The sequence below is a fragment of the Oncorhynchus keta genome, chromosome 5 (genome assembly GCF_023373465.1).
Source record: "Oncorhynchus keta strain PuntledgeMale-10-30-2019 chromosome 5, Oket_V2, whole genome shotgun sequence".
Taxonomy (NCBI): domain Eukaryota; kingdom Metazoa; phylum Chordata; class Actinopteri; order Salmoniformes; family Salmonidae; genus Oncorhynchus; species Oncorhynchus keta.
Genome location: NC_068425.1, coordinates 668,080 through 681,016, shown reverse-complemented (window position 1 = coordinate 681,016; position 12,937 = coordinate 668,080). Strand labels below are relative to the sequence as shown.

At 42.9% G+C, this 12,937-nt stretch overlaps 1 protein-coding gene across 3 annotated transcripts in view; it reads right to left on the bottom strand.

Annotated features, from left to right (window-relative positions):
• The window catches only part of sez6l2 (seizure related 6 homolog (mouse)-like 2), a 55,013-nt gene that overhangs the window by 39,317 nt on the left and 2,759 nt on the right, over nt 1-12,937 (bottom strand). For 2 of the 3 annotated variants that reach the window (XM_052518327.1, XM_035770560.2), the window contains one exon: nt 12,775-12,903. In XM_052518327.1, the coding sequence (XP_052374287.1) occupies nt 12,775-12,903 (129 nt within the window). The remainder of the gene's footprint in view (nt 1-12,774; nt 12,904-12,937) is intronic. The other variant, XM_052518328.1, reaches the window with a different exon arrangement.

The window sequence follows — 12,937 nt, the reverse complement described above, 5'->3', positions numbered from 1 at the left end:
CAGGCAGGCTCAGGATTAGGAATGGGCAGAGGGGTCAGGGGGCAGGTACAAGGTCAGGACAGGCAAGGGTCAAAAACCAGGATGGCGAGAAAAAAATAGGCTGTGAAAAGACAGGAGATGACAGGACGAACGCTGGTAAGCTTGACAAACGAGACGAACTGGCACAGACAGAAACCACAGGTATAAATACCCAGAGGATAAGTGGGGAAGATGGGCGACACCTGGAGGGGATGGAGATAAGCACAAGGACAGGAGAAACAGATCAGGTGGCGTGACAGTACTGTATGTGTGTCTCTTCACAGTCTCCGACGTTCCATAAGGTGTATTTGTATCTGTTGTTTAAATCTGATTTTACTGCTTGCATCAGCTGCCTGATTGTGGAATATAGTTCCATGTAGTCATGGCTCTATGTAGTACTGTGCACCTCCCATAGTATGTTCTTGACTTGGGGATTGTGAAGAGACCTTTGGTGGCATGTCTTATATATGGGTGTCCGAGCTATGTACTAGTAGTTTAAAAAGACATGTGCATTCAGCCTGCCAACACTTCTTACATAAACAAGTAGTGATGAAGTGAATCTCTCCTCCACTTTGAGCTACGAGAGATTGACATGCATGGGATTTTTGTTAGCCCTCCGTGTACAATTAAGGGCCAGCCGTGCTGCCCTGTTCTAAGCAAATTGTAATTTCCTGAGGTCCCTCTGTGGCACCCGATCACACGACTGAACAGTAGTCCAGGTGTGACAACTAGGGCCTGTAGGACCTACCTTGTTGATAGTTTTGTTAACAAGGCAGAGCAGGGCTTTATCACGAACAGACTTTTCCCCATTTTAGCTATTGTTGTATCAACATGTTTTGACTATGACAGTTTACAATCCAGGGTTTTGTCACCTCAACTTAATCAATTTCAAGGTTTAGGTTTCAGTGAATGATTTATCTCAAATACAGTACTTATATGTTTTTGAAATATTTAGGACAAACTTATTTCTTGCCACCCTTCCTAAAACTAACTGCAGCTCTTTGTTAGGTGTTGCAATGATTTCCCTCGCTGTTATAGCTGACGTGTATAGTGTTGAGTCATCCGCATACATAGACTCACTGGCGGTACTCAAATCCAGTGGCATGTCATTCGTAGATTGAAAAAAGTGAGGGGCTGCCCTGAGGAATTCCTGATTCTATCTGGATAGGCTTCCATTAAATAACACCCTCTGTGTTCTGTTAGACAGGTAACAAACATCAGAGCGCGATGTATGTTTGTTGTTATTGAATGCTGTCGAACGCTGAAACTGAACTAAAGACCTCGGGTTTAAAAGCTAACAGTGGTTTTATATACTTTTATTTTATTTTGAATCCTGTGGCTCTGTTGGCCTAAATTGCTGTGAGCGCTGCTATCTGTCCTGGGATCCTGCCAGATTCCGTATAGGGGGAGAGACTGCATAGCTGGCTCGGCGGTCTCAAATGGAGGCCGATATTGAACGTTTCCAACTTTGTTAAGGGACAATGTGGACCGCGTTGACTTTCAATGTAGCAACTGCTTGCTTGCGGAGGACTACAGGAGCGAAGTAACTACTCTTAGTAAGCAAGAAGAAAACCTACATAAGCTACTGGGGAACCCACACCCACCTACTTTTTATTTTTCTTCCACCCCAATAGCCGGAAGCCGCTCTGGTGGAAGTTTCATCACCGTATCGGCACTCCACAGCCGACTGGCCGGTGCTAGGCAGGGTTCTCCCCCTTCCCTGTAGAACGGAGCTGATCTCGACCCAACCAACCAGTCATGGAGGTACGTCACTCGCCGTGTAAGTCGAAGAAGATGTCCTCTGGCAACGGGGGTCTCCGTGGAGATGTTGAGCCCAGAACTGACAAAGACCAGAAACAGCTTTGCCGCCCTGGATCCAGAGGTTGTGGCGCCTTCGTCAGTGGTGGCTTCCCAATCAAGATCGGATCCGGAGGTACCTGCGTCTTCGGCTCTGTCTCTCTCTCTCCGGTGGCTTCTACCTCGGGTTCAAATCCTCACCAGACCATGAGGCTGCCTGAGAGACCGGCCCATTCAACATCACCAGCTGTCATCATAGGCAGCTAGCTCTATGGTGAGAAACATCTCGGTCCCCAAAGCAAAAACCCTGTGCTACCCAGGAGCACGAGTACAGGATATAACAAGGCTGCTTCCGACTGTTCTACCACAGATGCCGGGAGCTGATACTGTCGTAATCCATGTGGGGTCAAACGACAACAGGAGGGCTAGCTCAGTGGAACCCCTCGACAACATTCCGCTGAAAAGGCAGAGTTCGAAATTAAAAAATGTTTTTTTCTCAAATATGTAACTTTCATACATTCACAAGTGCAATACACCAAATTAAAGTTTAACTTCTTGTTAATATACCAATCTTGTCCGATTTCAAAAATACTTTTACAGCAAAAGCACACCATATGATTATGTTAGGTCAGAGCCTAGTCACAAAAACACTCACAGCCATTTTCACAAAACTTACTGTATAACTTCTTATACACTGTATTAGGCCCAGCTTTTGGAACTGGTTCCTAGATATGGTTACTATATTGTGATCACTACCTCCAATGGATTTGGATAATTCTTTAAAGCCAATTTCTGCAGCATTAACTTTCTGCAACATTGAGAATATACAGCTGGCGGGTTATACACTCTATCAGCAGGAGAGAACAGCAGCCTCTGGTAAGACACGCGCCGAGGACCTATGCATATATGTAAACAGCTGGTGGACGATATCTAAGGAAGTCTCAAGATTTGCTCACCTGAGGTAGAGTATCTCATGATAAGCTGTAGACCACACTATCTACCTTGAGGGTTTATCTGTATTTTTCTTAGCTGTCTACATACCACCACAGACCGAGGCTGGCACAAAAACTGCACTCAATGAGCTGTATTCCGCCATAAGCAAACAGGAAAACGCTCATCCAGAGGCGGCGCTCTTAGTGGCCGGGGACTTTAATGCAGGGAAACTTAAATCAGTTTTACCTCGTTTCTATCAGCATGTTAAATGTGCAACCAGAGGGAAAAATTCTAGACCACCACCTTTACTCCACACACAGATACGAGTACAAAGCTCTCCCTCGCCCTCCATTTGGTAAATCTGACCATAGTTCTATTCTCCTGATTCCTACTTACAAGCAAAAAATGTAAGCGGGTAGCACCAGTGACTCGGTCTATAAAAAAATGGTCAGATGAAGCAGATGCTAAACTCCAGGACTGTTTTGCTAGCACAGACTGGAATATGTTCCGGGATTATTCCGATGGCATTGAGGAGTACACCACATCAGTCACTGGCTTTATCAATAAGTGCATCGAGGACATCATCCCCACAGTGACTTTGCATACATACCCCAACCAGAAGCCATGGATTACAGGTAACATTCACACTGAGCTAAAGGGTAGAGCTGCCACTTTCAAGGAGTGGGGCTCTAACCCGGAAACATATAAGAAATCCCGCTATGCCCTGCGACGAACCATCAAACAGGCAAAGCGTCAATACAGGGCTAAGATTGAATCATACTACACATCATACTACGCTAGTTGGATGTGGCAGGGCTTGCAAACTATTACAGACTACAAAGGGAAGCACACCGCACCAACAGATCCTGGACTTCCTGACGGGCTGCCCCCAGGTGGTAAGGGTAGGTAACAACACATCCGCCACGCTGATCCTCAACACGGGGGCCCCTCTGAGGTGCGTGCTTTGTCCCCTTGTGTACTCTCTGTTCACTCATGACTGCACCAAGAAAGTTGTGAAGAGGGCACGACAAAACCTATGCCCCATCAGGAGACTGAAACGATTTGGCATGGGTCCTCAGATCCTCATAAGGTTTACCACCATCGAGAGCATCCTGATGGGTTGCATCACTGCCTGGTATGGCAATTGTTCGACCTCCGACTGCAAGGCACTACAGAGTGTAGTGTGTGCGGCCCAGGACATCTTTACCAGGCGGTGTCAGAGGAAGTACCTAAAAATTGTCAAAGACTCCAGCCATAGACTGTTCTCTCTGTTACCGCACTGCAAGCAGTACCGGAGCACCAAGTCTAGGTCCAAGAGGCTTCTAAAACAGCATCTATCCCCAAGCCATAAGACTCCTGAACAGCTAATCAAATAGCTACCCAGACTATTTGCATTGCCCCCTCCCTCTCACCCCACTATGTTGCTGCTACTCTGATATTATCTATGCATAGCCAATTTAATAACTCTACCAACATGCACATAATTACTTCGACACCGGTGCCCCCGCAAATTGACACATTGACTCTGTACCAGTACCCCCTGTCTATATCCCCGCTATTGTTATTTACTGCTGCTCTTTAATTATTTTGTATTTTTCTTATTTTTTTTACCTTTTATTTAACTAGGCAACTCAGTTAAGAACAAATTCTTATTTTCAATGAAGGCCTAGGAACAGTGGGTTCAGGCGCAGAACGACAGATTTGTACCTTGACAGCTCGGGGATTTGAACTTACAACCTTTCGGTTACTAGTCCAACGCTCTAATCACTAGGCTACCCTGCCACCCCTAATCTTATCTCTTACTTTTTTTCATGTATTTTCTTAAAACTGCATAGTTTGTTTAGGGCTTGTAAGTTAGCATATCACTAATTTGATGATTTAATTCCTGTGCTGTTTGTAACAACCCTGGCAGGTTGACTGATAACCTGAATGAGGTTGCAGGCACTAGTTACAGTTTGAAGCTTTTTATTGAGTGTGCAGCTTGATGAAAGCCGGAAAATATTTAAAATCACCCAGAAAATATACCTCTGTTTATATCTCATACGTTATCCAGATACTGACTGTTTGCACTTGGTGGTCTATAGCAGCTTCCCACCCAAATGGGCTTTAGGTGAGGCAGACGAACCTGTAGCCATCATAGTTAAACTGTATTTAACATGAGATCATGAGGGGCACTCAGATCAAAACTGCCATCGATGCGGCTCTGGCCCCCTTCTCCGCCGTCCTGGATGGTGTCCGAGCCGCTGCGGATGAACATGGGCGCCAACTTGACGGCTTTGAACTAGATCTGTATAACTTCAGATTAAAACGGTCACCTGTCTGAGCTCCGAAAACCAAAAGCTGATTGACAAGATAGATAACCTGGAATCCCATTCTCACCGTTGCTATCTTTGGGTTGTTGGTATACCAGAGAAACTACTCAGTTAAGTTCATGTCAGACTTCTTCGCGGAGGTGCTAGGTCCGGCCATCATTCCCTCACCCCCGAAGCTGGACCGAGCATTGGCCCATCCCCAGCGGGAGGAAACGACAACTCCAAGTCAATAGTGTTTATCGTCCGTTTTCAGTACTACCGTGACAAGGAACGTATCCTTCAGAGGCAAGGCAGAGACCAGCTACACTTCTGCGGACACAAGGTGTTCATCTTTCCTGGCCTCAGCACGAGAGTCACCAAGAAAAGAGCTAAATTCCTCAATGTGAAACGCAACCTTCATGAAAAGAATGTGAAATTCTCGCTTCCCTGCTTGTCTCCAAGTTGAACATGCCAGGGGGAAGCTACAGTTTGACTCCCACGAGGATGCCCAGAGTTGGTTCGACAGTCACTTCTGAGCCGTATCTTGAATCTATGACCTACTCTTTTGCCAGGTAGCATGCATAGCCTAGCCTACCCTCCAAGTCGAAAGTGTGTTTAGATTTTTACGGCAGGGCCTTTTTCACCACGTTGCCATTCCTTTTTTTACTCTGCAGAAACACTATATAACTATGATAAAAATGACTAACATGTTTGGGAGGTCCTTTTTATTTGGCTAGATGGCTAGCGTAGTAATGCATGGCTAAAATTCCAGGCTTTTGCAGAGCTTTCCTCTTTTTGATTTTTGATTTAGATACTCACTGGAGGACTTTTAAACCACTTTATTACACCCAATTGATCATTCGTACATGTACAGACACTCAGCCCCTTTTCTTTTTTGTAACAGGGTAACATACTGCGGGACACTTATTTTGCCATCCTTAACACACATTGTACATGTTGCACTGATTGAAGACTCCCTGACTCAGCACCGTTCCGTTTGACTGTTATGGGGTTTTTGTTATCTGTTGACCTACTTTACCATTTTGTGAATGCCTTTTTAAATATATTTCACGACTCACTACTATGGAGCCTCTCTGCGTTTGGATAGGGAGGTTTTCTGTTTATATGCACCGAAGCTACGCAAACTTCAATCTGCTGTCTCAATTCGCTGGGGAAGGAGACTTTGGGTTTGGGTGGGAGGGGAGGGTGAGTGAGCTTTTTTGGTCCTATTTGTATTTTTTATAATAGTTTTTGGGTGCTTTTTTCATCAGTTTTCTCTTATCTTTGCAAATGCTTGGTCTGTTTTCACACCTTTTGTTTCACTCATATTGTGGATGGCTAACAATGCTAATAATAGTCCTATTGAAATAGGCAGGCCTAATCCTATAAAGTTTTTATCTTGGAATAATAAAACGATTAATTATCGAGGTCTAGGCTCTTCTCCCATTTGAAAAGCTAAAAGCAGATGTGATATTTTTACATGAGACCCATATACGAATTAAAGATCACTCAAGGCTCAAAACTCCAGGTTCAGTCAGGTTTTCCATTCAGACTTTAACTCCAAAGTCGGAAGGGTTGCAATTTTGGTTAGTAAAATAATACATTTCTCTACTACTAATGTTATTTTAGACAGTAATGGTAGATATTTAATCATAACTGGCAACATTTGGCACACACCTGTAGTATTGGTCAATGTACACTACCCCGTTTGGGGTCACTTAGAAATGTCCTTGTTTTTGAAAGAAAAGCATTTTTTTTGTCCATTAAAATAACATAAAATTGACCAGAAATACAGTGTAGACATTGTTAATGTTGTAAATTAATATTGTAACTGGAAACGGTTGATTTTTAATGGAATATCTACATAGACATACAGAGGCCCATTATCAGCAACCATCACTCCTGTGTTCCAATGGCACGTTGTGTTAGCTAATCCAAGTTTATCATTTTAAAAAGGCTAATTGATCATTAGAAAACCCTTTTGCAATTATGTTAGCACAGCTGAAAACTGTTGTACTGATTAAAGAAGCAATAAAACTGGCCTGGAGCATCTGGAGCATCAGCATTTGTGGGTTTGATTACAGGCTCAAAATGGCCAGAAACAAAAACTTTCTTCTGAAACTCAGTCTATTCTTGTTCTAAGAAATGAAGGCAATTCCATGCGAGAAATTGCCAAGAAACTGAAGATCTCGTACAATGCTGTGTACTACTCCCTTCACAGAAGGCGCTAAGCAGAATAGAAAGAGGAGTGGGAGGCCCCGGTGCACAACTGAGCAACAAGACAACTACATTTGTGTCTAGTTTGAGAAACAGACGTCTCACAAGTCCTCACCTGGCAGCTTCATTAAATAGTACCCGTAAAACACCAGTCTCAACGTCAACAGTGAAGAGGGCGACTCCGGGATGCTGGCCTTCTAGGCAGAGTTCCTCTGTCCAGTGTCTGTGTTCTTTTGCCAATCTTAAATCTTGTATTTTTATTGGCCAGTCTGTGATATGGCTTTTTCTTTGCAACTCTGCCTAGAAGGCAAGCATCCCGGAGTCGCCTCTTCACTGTTGACATTATTCTTCTAATTTAAACAAAACTCGGGAAGCTAAACTTGAAGAACTCTCTAAAGCCATCCTTGACTTAGACCACCAATATGCCTTGACGCCATCACTAGGGCTATATAAGCAACGCTTGAATTTACAATCTGAATTTGTCCACTATAGAAAAAGAATGGTTACTATATTGCATTCACGTGTTAGCTACTATGAACATGGCGACAGGGCAAGTCGTCTGCTCGCACACCAATTAAAATGCAGTGCTGCAACCCGTCTGATCCCAAAATGAAAGATTCCTCTCATAGCATGATTTCTAACCCTACGGGGATCAATGACACGTTTAAGTCTTTCTATTCCTCCCTGTATACGTCTGCATTTCCATCAGATACTGCCAATATGACTACATTTTTGGGTGAACTGGAGACTCCCACAGTTGAGGCTGAAACTGCAGATGATCTTGATTCTCCTCTCATCCTTGAATAAGTTATTCAGTCTATCAAGTCAATGCAGAGCAGCAAAACTCCAGGGCCTGATGGGTTTCCAACTGAGTTATTTAAGAAATTCCAAATTCCCAATCAATTCAGCAGCGCTATAGCTCCAGCAGTCAGACTTGGATTTTCAGCTTAAGCTGCTCTGGTTTCAAATATCTTGGAGTGAATGTAACTCGTTCATTACATCCCCACCTTACCACTATCACTTATAGGAAGGATTAATGCTGTAAAAATGAACAGTTTACCCAAGTTCCGTGATCTATTTTCAATCTAGGCCGTCATTGTAAATAAGAATTTGTCCTTAACTGACTTGCCTAGTTAAATAAAAGGTTAAATAAAAAAATGTTAAATACATTTTTAAAAAGTTTAACCTATTGTTTTTAGCAAAGTGCTTTTTAAAGTCAATCAAATCAGGCTGCTATACCACGTTTTTCTGTGGAGGAAAGGTACCCAGAGTCAGTAGATCTTTACTTCAGAGATGCAAGTTTAGTGGAGGACTTGCACTACCCAACTTTTTATACTATTACTGGGCAGACAACTTTCAGAAATTGCCATTCTGGTTACATACTCCAGGTGCCACCTAGAGGCACATTCTTGTATTTCTGCTTCTCTTCCTGCTATACTCTGCTCCTCTCCCAGCATCCCCCTCTCGCTATACTGGCAATCCTGTAGTGCTTTACACACTTTTACCACACTTTCCACACCAGTTTTGAAGGCATTTTAAATTCTCCTCTGCATCTACTATGGGTCCTATTGATAAGAATCACTTACTTGCTTTATCTTACTGGACAAGGAAAGACTTATATGTAGAATATATGGATTTTTTTCTAGTTATCCCAACGTGCCCTCTAAATACTCTTTGCATCCATCACACGTTTTCTGTTACCTTCCAATTAGGCATTGTGTCTCCCCCCAATTGTCTGGCTTCCCTGCTCCACGCCCTTGCAAACCCTGGGATGGCATAGTGACTATATTACTTCGAGAGAAAGCAGTCATTTCTCTGATCAATCTGTGTATCATGTCATTGGACAAACATTCCACCAACAAAACTAAATCTGCTTGGGAACGGGAAATGGGTGTTGAATTTACATGAGTGTTGGGATGAGGCGATTGATAAAGTACAATCCAGATTGTCTGAAATATATCCAAATGTAAATGATGTGTGATAGATGTCTCACCATGTGACCTTAGTCACATATTAATTTAATGCTCTAAACTACAAAATTACTGGGATTCTATTTTTAAAATGGTGTTTGAAATTAACCTGCAGCCATGTCCCTTGATAGCTGTTTTGGTATTCCAGAATACTTGTTCTCCTTGGACTCCAAACATGCTGATGTTGCTGCTTTTACATCCTTATTAGCTCGACAGATTTATTTTCCAGTGGAAGTCTGCTCAGCAGCCCCCCTCTACTTCTCAATGGCTAAATGATGTAATGTTCTTCCTAAAGCTTGAGAAAATTAAGTATTCTCTTAGGTGTTCCACTGATACATTTATTAGAAAATGGCAAACATTTATATCATACTTCAATTGCTTGCAGAGGCTCCCCTCTGATGAGATACTTTAAGGTTTCCCAGTAGGTATTTCCAGTGGTCATTACATAATAGGTACAGTCATCAATATAATGCTATCCAGTCCAAGCAAGTTTGTCAAAGGTTTACTAATAATTTATTTACTTATTTATTTCTGATGCTCCACTTTTTTGGATGTGCCGTGTGGAGGGAGGAAGGAAGGTTGGGATATGGGCAAATCTTTATACTTACATTGACAGTATTGGCCGTCATTGTAAATAATAATTAGTTCTTAACTGACTTGTCTAGTTAAATAAATGTGGAAAAAATAAAAATACATTGATGTATATTTTGCAAAACTTATATATATACCATTTTTATAAATTAATTTGCACATGATACCCCATAATGGCAAAGCGAAAACAGGTGACAGAGCTCTAGAGTTCCTCTGTGGAGATGGGACAACCATCTCTGCAGCACTCCACCAATCAGTGGCCAGATGGAAGCCACTCTTCAGTAAAAGCACATAACAGCACGCTTGGAGTTTGCCAAAAGGCATCTAAATCATCTCAGACCATGAGAAACAAGATTCTCTGGTCTGATGAAACCAAGTTTGAACGCTTTGGCCTGAATGCCAAGCGTCACATCTGGAGTAAATCTCGCACCATCCCTACGGTGAACCATGGTGGTGGCAGCATCATGCTGTCGAGATGTTTTTCAGTGGCAGGGGCTGGGAGACTAGTCAGGAATGAGGGAAAGATGAACGGAGCAAAATACGGAGAGATCCTTGATGAAAACCTGCTCCACAGCGCTCAGGACCTCAGAATGGGTCGAAGGTTCACCTTCCAACAGAACAACCCTAAGCACACAGCCAAGACAACGCAGGAGTGGCTTCGGGACAAGTCTCTGAATGTCCTTGAGTGGCCCAGCCAGAGCCCGGACTTGAACCCAATCGAACAACTCTGGAGAGACCGGAAAATAGCTGTGCAGCAATGCTCCCCCATCCAACCTGACAGAGTTTGAGAGGATCTGCAGAGAAGAATGGGAGAAACTCCAAATACAGTTGTGCCAAACTTGCTGCGTCATACCCAAGAAAGCTCGAGGCTGTAACAGCTGCCAAAAGTGCTTCAACAAATTACTGAGTAAAGGGTCTAAATACTCTAAAAACATTTCTAGAAATCTGTTTTTGCTTTGTCATTATGGGGTATTGTGTGTAGATAATGGAGGAAAAAAAACAATTTAATACATTTTAGAGGCTGTAACGTAACAAAATGTGCAAATGGCAAGGGGTCTGAATACTTTCCGAATGCACTGTACATACACTGAACAAAATATAAACGCAACATGCAACAATTTGAATGCTTTTACTGAGTTACAGTTCATTTAAAGAAATCAGTCAATTGAAATAAATTCCTTAGGCCCCAATCTATGTATAACACATGACTGGGATTACAGATAGGCATCTGTTGGTCACAAATACCTTTAAAAAAAGGTAGGGGCGGAGATCAGAAAACCAGTTAGTATCTAATGTGACCACCATTTGCCTCATGCAGTCTCCTTCGCATTGAGTTGATCAGGAGGTTGATTGTGGCTTGTAGAATGTTGTCCCACTCATCTTCAATGACTGTGCGAAGTTGCTGGATATTGGCAGGAACTGGAACACTGTCGTACACATATATCCAGAGCATCCCAAACATGCTCAATGGGTGACATGTTTAGTGAGTATGCAGGCCATGGAAGATCTGGAACATGTTTAGCTTGCAGGAATTATGTCCAGATCCTTGCGACATGGGGCCTTGCATTATCATGCAGAAATATGAGGTTGTGGCGCGCGGATGAATGGCACGACAATAGGCCTCAGGATCTTGTCACAGTATCTCTGTGCATTCAAATTGCCAATCGATAAAATGCAATTGTGTTCGTTGGCCATAGCTCATGCCTGCCCATACCATAACCCCACCGCCACCATGGGGCACTCTGTTCACAATGTTGACATCACCAAACCACTCGCCCACACGGCGCCATACATGTGGTTTGCGGTTGTGACGTTGGGAGCGGCTTATGGTACAGAAATTAACCTTATATTCTCTGCCAATAGCTCTTTTGGACATTCTTCCAGTCAGCATGCCAATTGCACACTCCCTCAGAACTTCAGAAATCTGTAACATTGTGTTGTGTGGCAAACTGCACATTTTAGTGTGGCCTTTTATTGTCCCCAGCCAGCACAAGGTGCACAGCGTTGCTGCGCAGCTATTTTCGGGTCTCTCCAGAGATGTTCGATCAGGTTCAAGTCCAAATTTACGTACACATGGTCTGTGGCACCTTGTGCTGTATAATCAGCTTCTTGACATGTCACACCTTTCACGTGGATGGATTATCTTGGCAAAGGAGAAATGCTCAACAACAGGGATGTCAACAAATTTGTACACACAATTTGAGAGAAAGAATCTTTGCGTGCGTATGAAACATTTCTGGTATTTTTCATTTCTGCTCATGAAACATGGGACCAACACTTTACATGTTTCGTTTCTTTTTTGGCAGGGGTGGCCTCACTCGAGGTCTCAACTTACTGTTGAGAGTTAGAATTGTGGAATACACAAGGTGCAATTTCAAAATATGGTTTTGCATCAGCAGTTTTCTCTTGTGATATCAGTCACTGAAGGTCACTCATGTCAGCTAACATTTTTTTGATTGTAAGTTAGTTTTGTGGTCAGGTACCTAAACTTCTAGTAATAATGGTTGAAATACCAACCGGGGGGGCCCACGTTGATAACAAATCACTTAGTCAGATATCATATTTAAAAAATGCTAACATTTCTCCACAACCTATGGCAAAATGTGTAGAATGGCAGGAAATGAACTGTACATCTTAATTTCACTTAGGGCCCCAAAAGGACTGCATGTGTGAGTCTTTTGTGGCCCCCACCCCATCAAAGTTACTCATCCCTGATTTAAACACGCACAGTTTTGTCATGAGTGTGCTGATTGGTCTGCATCGTGGCCCCCACCTAGCCTACACCACTAATGCCATCGTGATTCTATTTAAGCAGTTGGTTTAGGTATACTTGAAAAATGGTTTTACAAATAAAAATATAGTATTATTGTTATTTTTATTATTAATGAGTAGTAGCATATGAATGAATATCAGTACTGATATAATAATCTAAAACTGCTACTGGTGAGCTATGCTACCTGTGTCAACTGGGGCAAGGCCCAGGTACTCCTTACTCAGAAGGGCTGCATGGATCAGCTTGCCCAATGGGTGGGGACCAGGACTTGCTGTGGGAGGAGCCTCAGGGTCAGAGGTCACAAAGCTCAAGCCTAAGAGGAAAGAGATATATAATGAATTTACTTC